At 39.1% G+C, this 19,996-nt stretch overlaps 1 protein-coding gene across 3 annotated transcripts in view; it reads right to left on the reverse strand.

The window, feature by feature from the left end:
• Positions 1 to 19,996, reverse strand: part of kdm6a (lysine (K)-specific demethylase 6A) — a 251,786-nt gene that overhangs the window by 147,593 nt on the left and 84,197 nt on the right. For all 3 annotated transcript variants that reach the window (XM_063050774.1, XM_063050776.1, XM_063050775.1), the window contains one exon: positions 3,862 to 3,982. In XM_063050774.1, the coding sequence (XP_062906844.1) occupies positions 3,862 to 3,982 (121 nt within the window). The remainder of the gene's footprint in view (positions 1 to 3,861; positions 3,983 to 19,996) is intronic.

Raw genomic sequence — 19,996 nt, forward strand, 5'->3', positions numbered from 1 at the left:
AACTCGATTTATTTCGTGCATCCGTTAGCAAGATGTGTCTTAAGGTATCAGAAAAGCCCAAGAGAGCTCATAAGGGAGAGAAAGAATCTTGAAAGCTGCCGATGTTACTATTGGTTACTATTCATCTGACCAAGAACTGACAGATGAAGAGCTGATGCAATTGCAAGAGGAAAGAATACCAATCGAAACCGAATGCAATAGCGAACGGCCCGAAAGTGAAGTCGTCCAGGATCTGAACGTGAAGCACTTGCGTGAGATTTTCACTACGATTGATAGTGCTGCAATGATTGCAGAAAAGTATGACTTTAATTTTGAAAGGGCACATAGGTTTAGGGCAGGTTTGCAGGATGCTTTGAGTGCCTAACACACCATCATCACCACCAGTACCACCTCTCAACCTTCCAGTGAGCTTGCTGTCTTCCCAATTCTGGTAAGTGAAACTACACTGTACATACATTATTTTTACTTTATTTTGGCTATGTATTTATCTTTCTTTTTAAATCTTTTTATTGAGTAAGTATACAAAAAAGGTAAGCCATATAAACATTAATACAATGTTAAAGTATAATAAAATTCCAAAAGATAACAATACCAAAAAGAAAATACTACAATGTAATTTAAGCATAAGAAACCAAGATAACATAATAGTTTACTAAATTTTATATATATCAATGGAAAAAAAAGAAAAAAAAACCCCCAAAAAAAAAACCCACCGTGCAACTAACTAAAAGCAAGGCAAAACAATGGGCTAACTTAAAACCAAACAGAGTTAAACTTAAAATCACGTCCTCAATCCCGACCTCCATTAAAACAGTGAAAAAAAAACAAGAAGGGTAAATATTACATTAAATGAAAATATCGAATAAAAGGTCCCCAAATCTGTTCAAATTTAAATGAAGAATCATAAAGGTTACTTCTAATTTTCTCCAAATTCAAACATAAAATCGTCTGAGAAAACCAAAAAAAGGTAGTTGGGGCATTAAGCTCTTTCCAATGTTGTAAAATACATCTTTTTGCCATTAAAGTAAGAAATGCAATCATTCTACGGGCTGAAGGGGAAAGATTACTAGAAATTTTAGGTAGTCCAAAGATAGCAGTAATAGGGTGAGGAGAGATATCTATATTTAATACCTTAGAAATAATATTGAAAATATCTCTCCAAAAAGTTTCCAAAGTAGGGCAAGACCAAAACATATGAGTTAAAGAGGCTATCTGCCCCGAACATCTATCACAGAAAGGATTAATATGCGAGTAAAAACGCGCTAACTTATCTTTGGACATATGTGCTCTATGAACCACTTTAAATTGAATTAGGGAATGTTTAGCACAAATAGAGGAAGTATTAACTAATTGTAAAATCTGCCCCCAATCATCCACAGAAATGGTAAGCCCCAATTCCTGTTCCCAATCTACCCTAATCTTATCAAATGGAGCTTTCCTAAGTTTCATAATAATATTATAAATCATAGCCGATGCACCTTTCTGACATGGATTAAGGTTAATTATCGAATCTAAAATATATATAGGAGGGAGCATTGGAAAGGAAGAAAGTATAGTACTTAGGAAATTTCTAACTTGTAAATATCTAAAAAAATGTATTCTTGATAAGTTATATTTATTAGATAATTGTTCAAAAGACATAAGGGAACCATCTAAAAATAAATCCAAAAACCGTAAAATACCCTTAGTCTTCCAAGTTTGAAAAGCGCGATCCGTAAAAGAGGGAGGAAAAAATATGTTACCTAAAATAGGAATCGCTAACCCGAATTGATTAAGATCAAAAAATTTTCTGAATTGAAACCAAATGCGCAAAGCATATTTAACTATCGGGTTAGAGACCTGCTTAAGGCGTTTCGAATCAAAAGGAAGAGAGGAACCTAAAATAGAACCAAGTGTATAACCCTGAACAGATTGTAATTCCAATGCTACCCATTTAGGAATAGATAGTATGTCCCGGTCAAGTAACCAAAATTTCATATGTCGAATATTAATAGCCCAATAATAAAATCTAAAATTAGGTAATGCTAAACCTCCATCTCTCTTAGCTTTCTGTAAATGTATTTTACCCAGTCTCGGATTCTTATTCTGCCAAATAAATGAAGAAATTTTAGAGTCAACTTTATCAAGGCTATGTATTTATCATATCATTCCTGCTTTTACTATATCTTAGTGTTATTTGGTATGATTTGGTAGGTTATTTTTTGGGTCTGGGAACACTCAAAAAATTTTCCCATATAATTTAATAGTAATTGCTTCTTCGCTTTATGCCATTTCGGCTTACAAAAGGTTTCACAAGTACGCTCTACTTTCGGATAGCGGGGAAACCTGTACTCGTTAATATGAAACTATTACATGCACTGAGAAATATAGTGAAGAGACCACCACAGCCAAAGAAGCATGAGACACAGGGGCAATTCATTTCTACCTCGATACAATGCAAATTCACTATCCCCATCATATGCATGTCCCCATCAGGTCACTAAAAGCCAACATAATCATGAAAAACTAATACCAGCCCTCTGACAACATAGAAAGTGCCTTAGCTTTCAGATTTTGGAATATTTTGATCAATGTAATAAGATACTTTGAGGATGAAACCCTGTTTACATTACATTTTCAACTTATACATATACCCCAAATGGTAACTTTATGCAATATTTTAATAATGTTCTGCATTGAACAATAATGTGTACATTGAACCATCAGAAAGGGAAAGCTACCACCACCTCGGCCGCCCAGGTGAACAGTCAGTCTGTTTGGCATTGCCATCATTCCAGACTCTGAAGTTATGTGATAACAGTAAGCAGTCTTTGTCTTACATTTGTTCATCACACATGTGTACTCATGCAGTCGCTCAGCATGTTAGATTTTCGTCAGCAACGATCTTGGCAAACTTAATGAATATCTCTACTGCTTTGTGATCAACAGAAATTTTATCACCACAAATCTTTAAAATTTTAATGCCATGACTTTCTTAAATTTCTGCAACCTGCTGAATATTTACAATTACCTTAATTTTCAGTTTTTCGTGATAGATCTTTGTTTGATAGATCAACATAACGTTAAGCGGCACATGTGTCACTCCAAATGCTGACAAGTTTGCTCTTTCAATATAGGATCAAGATATTTATTTTTATATTTTTCATTTACTTCTGTTCATTACATATGTGACGTCACTTCTCAGAACTGTCTGGGGTACGCAGACACCTGCGCATCTCCTGGGAACGTTCCCAGCGCCTTGCGGAATTTTCCATTTGTGGTGTCATATCAGTGCTCAAAATAAATGGGTGTGTGTGTGCACGTGCATGTGTGTATATATCCACGAATAGCGAACGAAGAAAGTATGTTGGACCCTTTACTAAGAAACCAGCAAAGACAATCTTGTAATGATAAAAAAACAATGGAAACTAAAACTAGTGATAAAACAAAATAAGTAGTCTACGCATATTCAAACATACTTAAGCATTAGCGATCTTAACACACTTAAACTTTAATGTTAAACATTCAAAATATCCCATTCCCCAATCTACTCCCTGCTCTAACCAGACGAAAAACTGATCTAAGACGAAGCGTGAATATGTAAGTATGCCCTTTCCTTCTACCACACCCCAACCCATGTGACAAATTACTCATAATAAACACACAACACAAGACACAATACAAAGTAGATACATGTCTCCTACAGTGAGCTCAACCTGTATTAAACACTCCTAGTGCTTGATGAATGGAGAAACAAAAATGGCTGTTTCTGTTAAACTAAGTATTTGATATAACAAATTTAATGGAGTCTATTGCATAAAGGAACATAGATTGTGAAAAAAAATGTTAATGCTCTGCAGCTGCATCATTCTTAAAGCCTACCTTAAGACTTGAATCATAGTCCGTGTTCACTTTGAACATCAACCCTAGACGCAAGTGAATCTCGTTGGCTCGAGAGAAGCTAGGATCAATATAAAGCACCTCCTGAAATGCTTTAATTGCCCTGAAAACAGAGAGAAAATTAATTCAGTTTTCTTGTCCCATATTAATTCAAAGATGACACTTAACTGTTTTCCATAAGCTAGGTAACAGATCAGTTCTTTTTTTGCTGGCATATTTAGCAAATCTATAGAACAGAAACTCAAAACAGGATCAATGGACAGAAAAATTCTGCAAATGCACATACAAATAAATAGCAATAAATAACAAACATGAACTAACAAGATAAAAGTGTTTAAATGAGTGTAGTTATCCCCTTTTGTTCAAAAGCTCGCTGATTGAGGGGTAGTAACCGGTGGTGGTGAGTCTTGAGGCACTTGTATCTTCTTTCTGATGGCAGTAGCAAGAAAAGCAAGTGGGGAAAGCAACATCTCTAAAGGCTAATGTTTCAGGATGAGACCACACATTAAGATCAGATCAACAGGATTTCAAACATAATTACAACAGTTAAAAGCTGATGGAAACATTTATATTTCCCCAAACCCACAAGAATTAATACAGAAATAAACATTTAAAAATTGAAAGTGAGACTTGCACATTGGATGTCGCACATGAAATTTTACAGGTATTATCTGGAAGTATAGTTGCACCATTAGCTTTTCTGAAGTCCACAATCAATTCAGTGATCTTACTTACACTGAGTGCAAGGCTGTTGCTGTGACACCACTCAACTAACTGATATATCTCACTCCTGTACACCTTCTCATCACTATCTGAGCATACGTTATACTCAGTCTTCTTTATATACTAGCACACCAAGTATATTTTATATCCTGGCTACTACCTGAATTAACAAGATGTTATAATTTATTGCAAGGCCAATTGAATGAAAAAGTATGACAATTACATTCATTTATATTGCAAAGAAAGTTTACTGGACCAATACCTGGAGATGGGCACATTGCCTTGAAGATAGATTAAGCAGACTAATCGTGTATGTGCTGGAGTTCAGAAGAAAGAGGTGCTGACTAAAACATACAACTTCTTAGGCATCTTTACAGAATGGATGTAAAGAGCGTGCTACCTCATGGTAAAATCTAGCATCAGTTTAAGACAGTGAGGCAGTGATTCCCAACAGTGGCGGTTATGTGTCCTAAGGGGGTGTTAGGGGAAAACACAAGTCATTGGGGGGGGGGTGTATTCAAGATTCTTTGGGGGGGGCGCGAAGAGGGAAGGTAAGCAGGACCCTAACTTGAGGCACAAGACATGATCAACCTTGGTAGAGCAGGCATTTCCAAAAAAACATGGATGAGGCACTGGAACACAAGAAAAACCGTAGGTCTGCAGGTGGTGAGCACTCACAACATGTCTGAAATTCAGAAATCTCATCCAACCTTACCAACCAGCCAGACATTATTGGGAGGATGCATAAATTAGCAACCAGGGTGCCCAGCAGTTCCCCTTGACTCGCAGTACAGCACAAGTCCATGCAATTTAACAGCTGGTAAGTCAAGTATACCCTCTCAACTTTTTCTACAAATCTACGAAAAACAGGTTGTGCAGCGATACAGCAGTGGCTGGAACTAAGCGGTGAAATAGAACTAATCAGTGAACTTGCTGACCCTGAGGGTTCCATTTGAGGTGTTCAAAGCAACCTCCGTTATATATATATGCGGTCAAGAACCATCTTTGGGGATTATGAGACCATACGTGATTGGACAATTGCGTTAACGGGAATAGTATAAAGCTAGCTTGCCAAACACCAGCTCTATTCAGACTAACATTCAGATTCCAATCTGAATCCCTGTCAACTTAATTTTCGCTGTTGTGATCTCCTTCCCATTGCTTTACGTGCCACTACCATCATTGCATCTGTGTCAACTCACTGCTATTGTCAACATCTGTTAGGCATTCCCAGTTTGTGTTAATTTTTAACTTTAATTAATGATGGATAAATATATACAACACAATCTGAGTCCGAAGGCAGTGAAGCCTTGAATTCTAATCCTGCTAAGAAACAGAAACTACAGAACTTGTGTCAATACAATGTTACATATGGTTTTTATTCCATTCCCGTCAGATCAGCAACACCCCATGTGTCCTATTTATAATAATGCACTGTCTAATGAAGCCATGAAACCATCAAAATTGCAGGAACATTTTCATAAAGGACATCCTGAAAAGGCTACTTATGGTTTTACTCAATCTCATAATTTCTCATGTGGAAAATCGCATAATTGGTGAAAGAGTATTAATGCCTGATCTATCAGAAGTGCTCACAACCGTTCTCAAAATGAATGTCAATATTTTAAAATCAATTCATCTTGAGTAATAATTCTGTAGCTCATTGTATTGACGAAATGAGTGAAGACATTGAGTATCAACTCCATGCAGAGCTACAGACAACAGAATTTGGGGACAACTGCGGGACAACAAGGCATTGCTAATGACATGTGTATGGTTTATCAAAAATGGAAAAGTTTATGAAGAGATTTTCATTCATAAAAAGTTGAAAACAAATCAATCTACAACAAACTCAAAATGTACATTGAGAATAAAAAGTATTCTGATTAGGAACATGATCTCTTATGCAATAGATCGCCATGCTGGTTTAGTGGCATTTCTGAAAAAAAGATTCCAAGTCTGTTTGCAATCCATTGTCTAATTCATTGTCAACATCTCACGGCCAAAAACCTCAGCCAGTGACTTTTTTCAAGCATGACTCCTGTAATATCTGCTATCAATACATTTAAAGCTCATCCATTAAGCAGCAGAATATTTCGCCAATTATGCCAAGATAACAATGAAGAGTTTGAACGCTCGCTTTTTCACACTGAAGTGTGATGGCTGTCAAACTGCTTAAAACGTCTTTGAAATTCTACACAGAGACCTAGCTGATCTGTATGACAAAACAAATATTCTAAACGTGAAACTGCAGAGTTCAATTAAATCTAGGCAAAAAGTGAGTGTCCAATTTTATCAGAAAATTGTAAATATTTAAGCAAATCATTGGGAGAAGAATGTTCTCAGTTTCCCTGCATGGAAAGTATGGCACTCTCTTTCACAGACTGATTTGCAAGAGCACTGCTTACACCTGCAGTCACTGAAGAAGGATTTTCATAATCAATTCAAGGATTTGAACAATCTAGTAGTTCCAAACTGGGTAGTTAGCCCATTCCTTTGCAAGATAGAAGAACTGGAAGAGAGCTTGCAAGAAGAAATTAATGAAATTAAGAATGAAGAAACAAAAATGTTTTTCAAAATTGTCGGCTTTTGGTGTAATAGACAATAGACAATAGGTGCAGGAGTAACACACATCAAAGTTGCTGGTGAACGCAGCAAGCCAGGCAGCATCTCTAGGGAGAGGTACAGTCGACGTTTCGGGCCGAGACCTTTTGTCAAGACGAACTGAAGGAAGAGCTAGTAAGAGATTTCCATGTGCAGGAGCAGGCCATTCAGCCCTTCGAGCCAGCACCACCATTCACTGTGATCATGGCTGATCATCCACAATCAGTATCCACTTCCTGCCTTATCCCCATAACCTTTGATTCCGCTATCTTTAAGAGCTCTATCCATCTCTTTCTTGAAAGCATCCAGAGACTTGGCCTCCACAGCCTTCTGGGGCAGAGCATTCCATATATCCACCACTCTCTGGGTGAAAAAGTTTTTCCTTAACTCCGTTCTAAATGGCCTACCCCTTATTCTTAAACTGCGGCCTCTGGTTCTGGACTCACCCATCAGCGGAAATATGCTTCCTGCCTCCAGCGTGTCCAATCCCTTAATAATCATATGTTTCAATAAGATCTCCTCTCAGCCTTCTAAATTCCAGAGTATACAAGCCCAGTCGTTCCAATCCTTCGACATATGACAGTCCCAGCATCCCGGGAATTAACCTTGTGAACCTACGCTGTACTCTCTCAATAGCAAGAATGTCCTTCCTCAAATTTGGAGACCAAAACTGCACACAGTATTCCAGGTGTGGTCTCACCAGGGCCCTGTACAACTGCAGAAGGACCTCTTTGCTCTTATACTCAACTCCCCTTGTTATGAAGGCCAGCATGCCATTAGCTTTCTTCACTGCCTGCTGTACTTGCATGCTTGCTTTCAGTGACTGATGTACAAGAACACCTAGACAGCTACACTGTCATACAAAGTTTTCTGGTCTTCAGAAAAGAGCCAAACTGCTCTTCATTGCATTTCCATCTCCTACCTTGTTGAAAGAGGCTTCAGTGCAGTGAACCACATGCTCACAAAAAAAGCAGAAACCGCTTGGACACTGTTACATGTGGGGACTTAAGGCTTTTGCTGTCTCAATTTGAACCAGATATTTCAACTCTTGCTGAAAACCAAACTCAAGGATCACACTGAGGTCAAAGCTGTTGCACAGCACTCAGGTACTGCGTAAGCTAGGTTTAAAGACAAATAGAAATTTAAAGAATCATTTTTCTCAAGTTAGCAAATGGTAGACATGTTTTTACACTACAGGAGTGCCATAAAGTCTTCTGTGCCTAAGAGAGGGGCTTTGACAAGTATGAAGCTGCTGGGGAGGGGGCGGAGTGTTGGGCTAAAAAAGGTTGGAAAACTGGTTTAAGGGAAAGGATCACCCTTTTTGAGATAGAAATGGGCATCTTTTCCTCACAATTACAGAAGTAGCTGGATATCTCTCCCTTAAAGCACAATGGAAACAAAATGGTTGAATATTTTTAACGCAGAAGTTGACAAATTTTTGATAGGGCTGAAAAGCCACAGATAAGTGGTAATGCAGTTACAATCAGATCAATCATAATTTTGCTGAAAGCAAAGCAATACTCAAAGGGATTACTCAAGTATTATGATTATATGAAGTTAAGTGAATATCATATATAAAGTTATCTAGATACGAGTAAACTTGATACCTGATATAAAGAGAAAAAAAGTTTAAAATATGGGATATCTTTTAGAGATACAAAAGAAACAAGCCTCGATAAACTGAGTAGAGATAGGGTATAACTTCTGTTCTGGTCTCTAGAGGTGCAGTTTGTTTTGTATGAACATCACTTCCTGCACAGTTTAACTTGAATTTCATTTTGAAACACACATGATGGAAAGACATCCATCTCCATCCCCTTTATTTGCCCTTGAAACAGCAATATCTGTGAGCTTTAGGTTTTGTTAATATCAGAAAACATTTAGTAATCTATTTTGAAGGAAGTATTATATCTATCAGTTTTAAGATATTGTTGTGCCATGAGTTTACTCTTATTTATACAGCATGGTTATGGAATGTTATGTCTGTGTATTACCTTGGTAAACATCGATTGCAAGAATAATTAACGGTATTAGTATATTCAGGCACACAGCAATTCTGTATTGAGTTTAGTACATGTTTTACTTGACTTTCCACAGCTTCACAAGTAAGATATCATTAAAAACCCTAAAGGAACCTTCCATCTCAGGTGATTTTTAAGATGTTTAACTCACTGCATAGCTTAATATATCCCCAGTGCAAGGGCAGTAGAACTTGCATAACAATGTGCCCGTTACACGTTCTTTGGAATTCTGGTTGTATTTGTTTTATAACAAACAGTAAGCTGGCTTTGGTTGAGACAACTGTATTTTGTTCTACTTCATCCTCGGTTCTATCAGCTGCCAAGTGCTGCTTTGCTCCCATTGTAACTTAAAATTATCATTCATCATCAGTGATTGTCTCACATCTCTAATCAGTCACTACTTTAAGGTTAAACTGCTTAGAGTAATGCCAAAGTATTTACTCCACTATGACAGATAACTTCACAATCTTAGTTCCCATTCACGTTGTGCCTTTTGGATATTCCTAAAGTGGACCCATGCAAATTAGATTGCAGAAAGATGAGAATACACAATAAGAAAACAAAATTGATACAAGTAACTTAAATGATGACTTTCAATTTTCTGAGAGTAACAACTTAAGAATTCAGATTTTTTTTTACCCCTCTCCTCTCAGCTGGAATCTATCACTTACAATAAAACCATTTTTATGGTCCCTTCAACAATTGGAGTGATGGCATTTGTGGAATTATCAATAGTTCCTTGATCACCATGCACAATTAAATCAGCAATATACATTAGTTGTGACCCTCAAGTTTAATTCAAATTTTCTTTCCAATATAATCTCTTATCAATCTCATATGTACTTCAAATCAGAATTTTGCATACATTTCTATTATCAAATTATATAACTTTATCTGCACATACAGAAGCATTGCAATTTTGCAAATTAACTGGACTTGAATAAATCACTTCCACTTCTCTCATCATTGCCTTGTCTTCTTCCTATGCTCCAATATTCTGTTCCTTTATACTGTGTAATTCTAGCTTTCATCACCTTTCCTGCTTCTTGTCAAAGGCTTGGATTACCCTTCAATTTGCCTTTTTTGTCACTTTGGCCTCTGAAAAAACAAACAGACTTTAGATACTGTGCCTTATTAAAGTATTCAGCCCCAACCCTTTGTTCAAATAAATAAACCCAGGTATTTTGATCAATTTAACTGAGAATTTTTATTTGTGAATCACATGCTCCTTTTTTCACAGTAATGCCCAAAACACAGAACATTGTAGAGCGTGAAAAATTAATAATTCAAAAACTGAAATGTCAGCAGTTCAGAAGTATTCATCTCCTTTGATCAGTACTTAGTTGTGCCATCTCTCACAGCTATTACAGCCAATTATCTTTTTGGACAAGTCTCTATTAGCTTTGCACAACATGATGGAGCAAGATTTGCCCATGCCTTCTCGCTAAATTGCTCAATCTGTGCCAGATTAGTTGGGGAGTGCCGATGGACAACAATCTTGAGGTTTTGGGATATTCAATAGGGTCGAGGTCAGGTCTCTGACCAGGCCACTTAAGGACATCAATTTTCTTCATATAACACCATTCCATGGTTGCTTTGGCAGTGTGCCATGGGTCATTGTCCAGCTGAAAAGTGAACTTCCTCTCCAGTTTAAGCTTCCTGGCAGAGGCTAGCTGGCTTTTATCCAGGATCTCTTTGCATTTGGCAGTATAGTATTTAAGATTTCTAGTCCCTGCTTCTGAGAAGTATCCTCACAGCATGATGTCACCTCCACCATACTTTACAGTAGGGATGTTGCTACCTGGCTGATACAGATTTAAGCCACACATACCGCTTAGTGTTGAGGCCAAAAAGTTCCACTTCAGATTATTCTGACCACAAGATCTTTCTCATCCTTACAGTATCTTCTAAACGATCCATTTCAAGGCCTTTATGGGCAAGGACATGCTTTTTATTAGCCTATGCTTTTTCCTTGCCACTCTTCCATAAATACCCTTTCTGTGCCAGACTTTAGAGATTGTGGCGCCATGAATTTCATCTCCAAATACAGCCACTGACTTCTGCAGCTCACTCAGTGACTGTTGGCAACACAGTAGCTGCTCTTAAAAGTCTCTTCTTCTCCAGTGACTAGGTTTAGAGGGGCAGCCTGACCTAGGCAGTGGGGCTATGGCTTCATATTTTTCCACGATGGACTGCACTGAACTCTTGAGGCATGTTTAGTGCCTTTGAGGTGGTCTTGTACCCTTGGCAGATCTGTGCTTCTCTACATTAATTTCCCTGGTTTGTCTTGAATGCTCTTTTGTCTTTATCTATCATACCATTGGACCTTACAGGGGGTGGTAGGGGCAGTATTATTTATGAATTCATTGAAAACTGGTGATCCTCCAATTTTTTTAATCAAAAAATTGGTAACGTAATGTACAGTACTGCACCTGATGAATGTTAGCATAGTAATTACAAAGAGGATGAATAATGCCTCACAATTTTGGTTTTTAATTTTAGTAAACAGTTGACAGGTTTTGGAAATTTTTGTTTGACTTGACATGATACACAATATTTTGTAGATTAGCTCAAAAAGCCTATTTGAATATATTTTACATTTAGAAAATGAGAGAGTAAAATGTGAAAATAGTTATGAAGACCTAATACTATTCTAAGGTAATGTATTATCCTGATTTCAAGGCTCCAGGCTGAATGGACTACTTCTGTTTTGACTGTCATTTTAATCCTTCAAGTGTCATACCTTGTTCTTAATTCAATTCCTTTTACCCTTTTTCAGTGGCATTATCCCATTCAATATACTATTCTTACAGTATAAATGATGTAGGATTAACACTTTAGTACAAAGAACGAAAGATACCATTTCCGCACAAAACATTAATTTCAAAAATGCCTTTGAGGAAAAAGTCGTAACAGAAGAATATAAATCAAATTTCATATTTTATGGTTGGTACAACTTTGCTGAGGATACCCTCAGCTGGGTGCATGGTTTTAGAATTTCCCACTGACCTACATTATCTTTACCTTAAATACAACAGTACTTACAGATTAAAATCCTAAAATACAATAAATATACATGTAAATCCATCCTTGCCAGTCAGGAATTAGTGCAACTTAGTGACACCATGTGGTAAAAGCATGCAGGACGGAAAAATGCAAGTGAATTTCCATTGAGAATAAAAAAAACTTTCACACTGAAATGAAAGCAATGCTCCTGCCCTCTAAGTTACCAAAGTAAATGTATGTCGCCATATACAACCCTAACATTCATTCTATTGTGGGCTTACTCAATAAATCCATTAAATAAAAACAATGACAGAGTCAATGAAAGGCCACACCAAGTTGAGAGTTCAACCAGTCTGCAAAAGACAACTTGTGCAAAATACAAAAAATAATAATAAATAAATAAGCAATAAATATCGGGAGCATGAGATGAAGAGTCCTTGAAAGTGAGCCAATTGGTTATGGAAACATTTCAATGATGGGGCAAGTAAAGTTATCCCTCTGGTTCACGAACCCGACGGTTCACAGGTAATAACTGTTCCTGAACCTGGTGGCGTGAGTCCTGAGGCTCCTGTACTTTCTTCCTAATGGCGGCAGCACAGACACGTTATGTCCTGGATGGTGGGGATCCCTGATGATAGATGCTGTTTTCCTACAAAAGCATTTCGTGTAGATGTGCTCAACTGTGGAGAGGGCTTAAGCAGTCATGGACTGGAACATATCAACTACAATTTGTAGGATTGTCTATTCAAGGATATTGGTGTTCCCATACCAGACTGTGATGTAGCTAGTCAATATATTCCACTACACATCCATAGAAATTGATCAAGGTTTTGGATGTCACGCTGAATCTTGGCAAACCGCTAAGGAAGTAGAGGCGCTGCCATGCATTCTTTGTAACTGCAGTTACGTGCAGGGCCCAGGCCAGGTCCTCTGCAATAATAACAAGAAATTTAAAGTTGCTGACTGTCTCCACTTCTGATCCTCTGATGAGGATTGACTCATGGACCTCTGGTTTCCTTCTCCCGAAGTCAATAATCAGCCTCTCTGTTTTAATGATATTGACTAAGAAGTTGCTGTTACAGCACCACTCAGCCAGATTTTCAATCTCCCTCCTATATGCTGATACATCACCACCTTTGATTCAGCCTACTGGTGTCATCAGCAAATTTGAATATGGCATTGAAGCTGTGCTTAACCACCAAGTCATAAGTGTAAAGTGAGTAGAGCGGGGGGGGGGGTGGGCTGAGCATACAGTCTTGTGATGCATCCGTGTTGACGGAGATCATGGAGGAGATGTTGCTGCCAATCTGAACTGATTGGGGTCTGCAAGTGAGGAAATCAAGAATCCAATTACAGAAGGAAGTATTGAGGCCAAGATCCAGGAATCTTGAGGGGATGATGGTATTGAATGCTGAACTGTAGTTGATAAACAGCATCCTGGTGTATGCACCTTTGTGTTGTCCAGCTGCTCCAGGGCTGAATGCCCCATCAGCATCTGCAGTGGACCCGCAAATTGGCGAGTCCAAGTCACTTTTCAGGCCGGAGTTGATGTTTCATCACCAACCTCTCAAAACACTTCTTCACTGTGGATGCAAGTGCCACTGCCCAATAAGGCAGATTACCACATTCTTCTGGTATACTGATATACCTGAAGCCTGCTTGAAGCAGGTGGGTACCTCACATATTTAACTATTTGCTTCAACAGTCTCAGTGAAAACTCCAGCCAGTTGATCAGCACAGGTCTTCAGTATTTGCTCAGGTACCACGTCTGGGCCGGTAGTTTTTTGCAGGTTCACCCTCCCGTGGGAGTTTGTGATGGTTCCTCAATGTGTTGACCATCAAAGCAAGCATAGGAGACAATGAACTCTTCTGGAAGTGAAGGGTGGAGAGGAGGAAAATGAGCTGGTAGTGATAGGTGAATCCAGCTAAGAGGAGGAAGGTAGGTGGTGGTGGTGGTGGTGGTGGGGGCACGGCTGTATAGTTGATTGGTGATAAATGGAAAAGGCAAAGGGCTGAACAAGGTGGAATCTCTTGAGTTCAGTAGACCATGGAATGAAAGGAAGGAGGTGGGGAATCAGAAGGAAAAAAGTGAGGGTGGAGAGGGGAAAGAGAAGGGTAATGGGGCCAAAGAAAACAAAGTGGGGAAAGAGGAGTGTTTATAGAAAGTTAGAAAGATTCATGCTGACACCATTAGAATTGGAATTGTTGATGCCATCAAGTTGGCAACAATCAATATAGAATATGAATTGTTCCTCCAATCTGCATGTAGCCTCAACTTGGCAGTAGAGGAGGCAGTGGATAGATATGTCAATGTGAGAATGGGAAATGGAATTAAAATGGCTGGCCACCAGGAGATCCTAACTGGCTACAATGTACAGAGTGAAGGTTCTCTACGAAGTATCCCCCAATTTGCTTCAAGTCTTACTGATATAGACAGGTCATATCAAGAGCAACAGATAAAATAAATAACACCAACGGATTCATAATAGAAATGCTGCTTCGCCTGCTAGAACTGTTTAGGGCCCTGAATATTGGAGAGCAAGCAAGTGCAGGGATAAATGAAACACTTAGTATGAGTGCAGGGAAAAGTGCCTGGAGCCCAAAACTGTAAGGAGAAACCGGCAAACAAGAGAGTCATGGTGACAGCAAACTTCTGTGGGGTGGGGGGTAGAAGAGTGTCGGATACAGGCCAATAGGGTAATCAGTGAACACAAGGGAAACCCTATTCCTGATTATCGGGGGGGGGGGGTGTGAAGGTAGAATGGAGTGAGTACAGCTGTGCAGGAAAAAGATGCAGGTGAGGGGTGCATTGACAGCAGTGGAGGAGAACACCTGTTTTTTGAAAAATTATTACATCTTGGTTATCCTAGAATGGAAATGCTCCTCATGAGAAAGGCGTCGTGGAGAAAGTGGAACTGGGAGAACGGAATAGAACCCTTGCAAGTGAAAGTACGGGAAGAGGTATAATCATTGAACTTGATGAGATCTCACCCCTCCACCCCCACCGCCCCCCCCCCCGGATCAGTGTAGGAGCCATGTATCTATTTTCTGTCTGTATTGTATTTTACACCACATTTATTATAACCATCTGTCACATGGGTTGGAGCGTGGTAGGAACAAATGAGTGTAGTAACATCTTCATGCTTTGCTTTAGTTAGTTCTTTAGCCTAGTAGAGAGGGGGTAAGCCACAGGGAATATTTATTTTAATGACCGCTAACTTTGTTACTTTGCTAATTAGAATGCTATAGCCTAATTAGTTATGCTAATTAAACTATTATACTGCTTGATATCACTAAATCTCGGGTAATGATGAGTACAGAGAGGAAATTAAGAACCTGGTGGCATGGTGCGAAGACAATAACCTATCCCTCAATGTCAGGAAGACGAAGGAATTGGTTGTTGACTTCAGAAGGAGTAGTGGACCACACGACCCAGTTTACATCAGTGGTGCGCAAGTGGAACAGGTCAAAAGCTTCAAGTTTCTCGGGGTCAATATCACAAATGACCTGACTTGGTCCAAACAAGCAGAGTCCACTGCCAAGAAGGCCCACCAGCGCCTTTACTTCCTGAGGAAGCTAAGGAAATTTGGCCTGTCCCCTAAAACCCTCACTAATTTTTATAGTTGCACCGTAGAAAGCAATCTTCTAGGGTGCATCACAACCTGGTATGGAAGCTGTCCTGTCCAAGACCAGAAGAAGTTGTAGAAGATCGTGAACACAGCCCAGCACATGACACAAACCAATCTTCCATCCTTGGACTCACTTTACACCGCACGCTGTCGGAGCAGTGCTGCCAGGATAATCAAGGATACGACCCACCCAGCCAACACATTTTTCGTCCCTCTTCCCTCTGGGAGAAGGCTCAGGAGCTTGAAGACTCGTATGGCCAGATGTGGGAACGGCTTCTTTCCAACTGTGATAAGACTGCTGAACGGATCCTGACCCGGATCTGGGCCGTACCTTCCAAGTATCCAGACCTGCCTCTCAGTTTTTTTGCACTACCTTACTTTCCCTTTTCTATTTATGATTTATTATTTAAATTTTTAATATTTAGTATCAATTTGTACTCCAGAGGGCTCTAAGAGCAGAATCAAATATCGCTGTGATGATTGTATGCTCTAGTACCAATTGTTTGGCGACAATAAAGTATAAAGTGTAATATTGCAATTGGACCGCTAATTAGACAGATATATTGCTAATTTAGTTTTGTTAGTTTTTTTTAAATTACTACAAGACCATTAGGCTTTGTTCATTTCATAGTAAAGGATTGACTATACCTTTTTTGACTCAGAAATTCATTACTTGGAGTGCATCATAAAGTGTTGATTACTCTGGCTTAGTCTCCCAACAGTTTTGGTTGGTTTTCAAGTAACCGCTACAGTCGGCTAGGCTAGAAAGTAATATCACATGGGATCCAGGCTCAGCTGGCCAACTGGATATAAAATTGGCTTGATGGAAGGAAGGATGGAAGAGGAGGGTTGCAATTCAGTTTAAGGCCTGTAACCAGTGTCATTGGTGCTGGGTCCACTGTCGCTTATCATCTGAATTAATAATTAGGATCACAACATCGTAAGCAATTTGGGTGGTACCGTGGACAATGAAGGCCATCTGACATTAGAAGAGATCCAGACAAACTGGATAAGTGTCACAAGGAATAGAAGATACACTTTGACAAGAGCGAGACATTAAATCACAGCAGGACTTACACAATAAATGGTACATCCCAAGAATTTTGTAGAACGAAGAGGGTACCCTAGAGGTAAAGGTACATAGTTCCCTGAAAGTGACAACTCGGATGGTATGTTTGGCAATGCTTGCCTTCATTGGGAAGGGCAGTGAGTATAAAAATTGGGACAACATGTTGCAATTGTATGAATCAGGCAATTGTGTGCAGTTCTGATCACCCAGTTAGAGGAAGAATGGCACTAAGCTGGAAAGGATGCAGCAAAGATTCAAGAGAATGTCACTGGGACAGGAGAGCCCGAGTTATAAGAAGAAGCTGGACGGACTGGGACCTTCTTCCCTGGGACGCAGGTGGTTGAGGGGTGAGGGATGAGAGATACAATGAAGTTATTAGGGATGTCGATAAGGTGGATGGTCAAGTTTTCTTCTGCCAAGAGAAGGGAGCCTAAAACTAGAGGACATAGATTTAAAGTTTTATGGAGAAAGATTAAAAGGAACTCGAGGACAGACTTTTCTCCCCACACACATGGTCCAAATATGGAATGATCAATTGAGATAGGTATAATTACAACCTTGAAAGCAGTAGACGTATACAAGAGGTTTACTCAACATGGACAAGTTGGGCCAAAAGCCTCCTTCTGTGCTGTATAATTCCATGAATCTATTACCAAAGCAACTTGCGTCAATACCATTAATGTAGTCAGCGAGCCGCATGCATCAGCTTAGATGAAAGAAAGGTAGCTGTTGAGGGAAGATATTCCAGAACCTAGAGAATGGGCAAACATGCAATGATTACATTCGAAGATGGTCAAGAGGCCAGAATTAGAGCAGCACAGCTTTTCCCATAGGGTTAAAAATATCGTGGAGATTAACAAAATAGGGAGCAACAGTCATTGAGATTGCACTACTTTACTTAAAAAGGCATTGCCTAACTAGAAGCTAACCTATCACAGCAATAGTGGGTACAGTAAACATAACAATAATTATTAAATAGCTAGCAGATTCTGGACAAGCTTGAGAAATAAAACAAAGCACTTTTTCAGGGGTGCGGGGAGTGCATAGTGGAGAAAGTATGAAATGTACAGGCACAGGATGAGTGCAGGTATGAATATACAGTACTGGTGGTCAAAGATCTGGTTTGTGCTAGTATACATCACTAGATCTTTAAATGGCTATGTTAACGTTCACCAAGAAATGGAAATTATTTTTACATTGTTTACTTGAAGTTTAAAGTCACTTAGACAACAAAAGCAATAGCATGTCTTCTGGTGTCTTCAGTTCTATCTACTAATCAATCAGATCAACATTTCTTAATCAACTCTCATTTTCCTTAATTTCTCCTTGTAAGCCAAAATAAATCATTAATGACTGAGCACACAGCGGCCCAAAAATTGTTCCTACATTCACAATTGTTTGATGAAAAACCTTCTCATCTCAATCATAAGATTTCATTCCAAAACTATGACTCTCCACAATTTTGTAAACTTGTAGGCCACAATCCTATATTCAATTTCACAAAGTGGGGCTTAACTGCAACATTGTATCCATTCTTAGCCAAAGTAAACAATAAACCCTGAACTCCATGTATTTTCTTGCTAAAACTCCATATAATTGCAGATTAACATCCATTCCCTGCAACATTTGCTAGAGGCCAACTTGCAACCTGCCTTCTTCACTTGCTGTATCTTTTCCTCTTGCATAATTAATTTCCTGTCTACAATTTGTGACAGAACCACAAACTGACACTTGCTAGATCCTTATCCTAAATTTCTGGGTACACTGGGATTGAGCTCGACAGCAGTCTACAATCATAAGTGGAGCAACGTAAAAAAAAAAAGGCTGGGGGAACTCAGGAGGTCAGGCAGCATCTACTGAAATGAATAAACAGTTCACGTTTTGGGCTAAATCTCTTCATCTGGACTGGAAAGGGGAAGATGCCAGAACAAAAAAGTGGAGGGGAAGGAGGATAAGCTAGGTGATATGATAGAATTTACCCTGAAATTTGAGAAGAAGCTAAATTCCAATATACCAGTATTAGAGTGGAGTAAAGGGAGTTATAGAGGCACAAGAAAGGAGTTGGCCAGAAATGAATGGAAAAAAACACTGTCAGGGATGGTGACAGAGCACCAATGGCCAGAATTTCAGGGGGTACATACATCCCAATGAGGAAGAAGTATTCCTAAGGAAAGATGACAAAACCGTGTCAACAAGAGAACCCAAAGCCAACATAAAAGCTTAAGAGAGGGCATATAATAGAGCAAAAATTTGTGGGAAGAGGGTTGGGAAGCTTTTAAAAACCAACGGAAGGCAACTAAAAAAGTCATTAATATTATTGGCATATTCCATCTGTACCTTCTTAAAGAAGATACCGAAAGTGTAAAACAGGCAAGAGTGGATATTGGACTGCTGGAAAACAATGCTGGAGAGATAGTAATGGGAAACAAGGAAATGGTGTACGAACTGAATAAGCATTTTGCATCCGTCTTTACTAGCAGTATGGTGGATCATGAAGTATGTGAAGTTACTTTAACTGGAGAGAAGATTCTTGGGAAACTGAAAGGTCTGAAGGCAGATAAGTCACCTGGGCCAGATGGTGTACATCTCAGGGTTCTGAAAGTGGTGGCTGAAGAGATCGTGGAGGCATTAGCAATGATCTTTCAAGAATCACTAGATTCTGGAATGCTTCTGGAAGTCTGATCTCAATGGTTAGGAAGATGCTGGAATCTATTGTTAAGGATGTGGTTTTGGGGTACTTAGAGGAATATTAAAGAATATGCCACAGTCAGCATGGTTTCCTCAAGAGAAAATCTTGCCAGACAAAACTATTGGAATTCTCTGAAGAAATAACAACCCAGGATAAACAAAATGAGGATCAGTTGATGTTGTACACTTGGATTTTCAGAAGGCCTTTGAAAAGGTGCCACGCATGAGGCTGCTAACAAGCTACAAGCCCAGTGGCTCATTGGCAGAAGGCAAAGAGTGGGAACAAATGGAGGCTTTTCTGGTTGGCTGCCAGTGACTTCTGGTATTCTACAGGGGTCTGTGTTGGGGCAGATTCCTTTTACATTATATGTCAATGA

The sequence above is a fragment of the Mobula hypostoma genome, chromosome 6 (assembly GCF_963921235.1).
Source record: "Mobula hypostoma chromosome 6, sMobHyp1.1, whole genome shotgun sequence".
NCBI lineage: Eukaryota > Metazoa > Chordata > Chondrichthyes > Myliobatiformes > Myliobatidae > Mobula > Mobula hypostoma.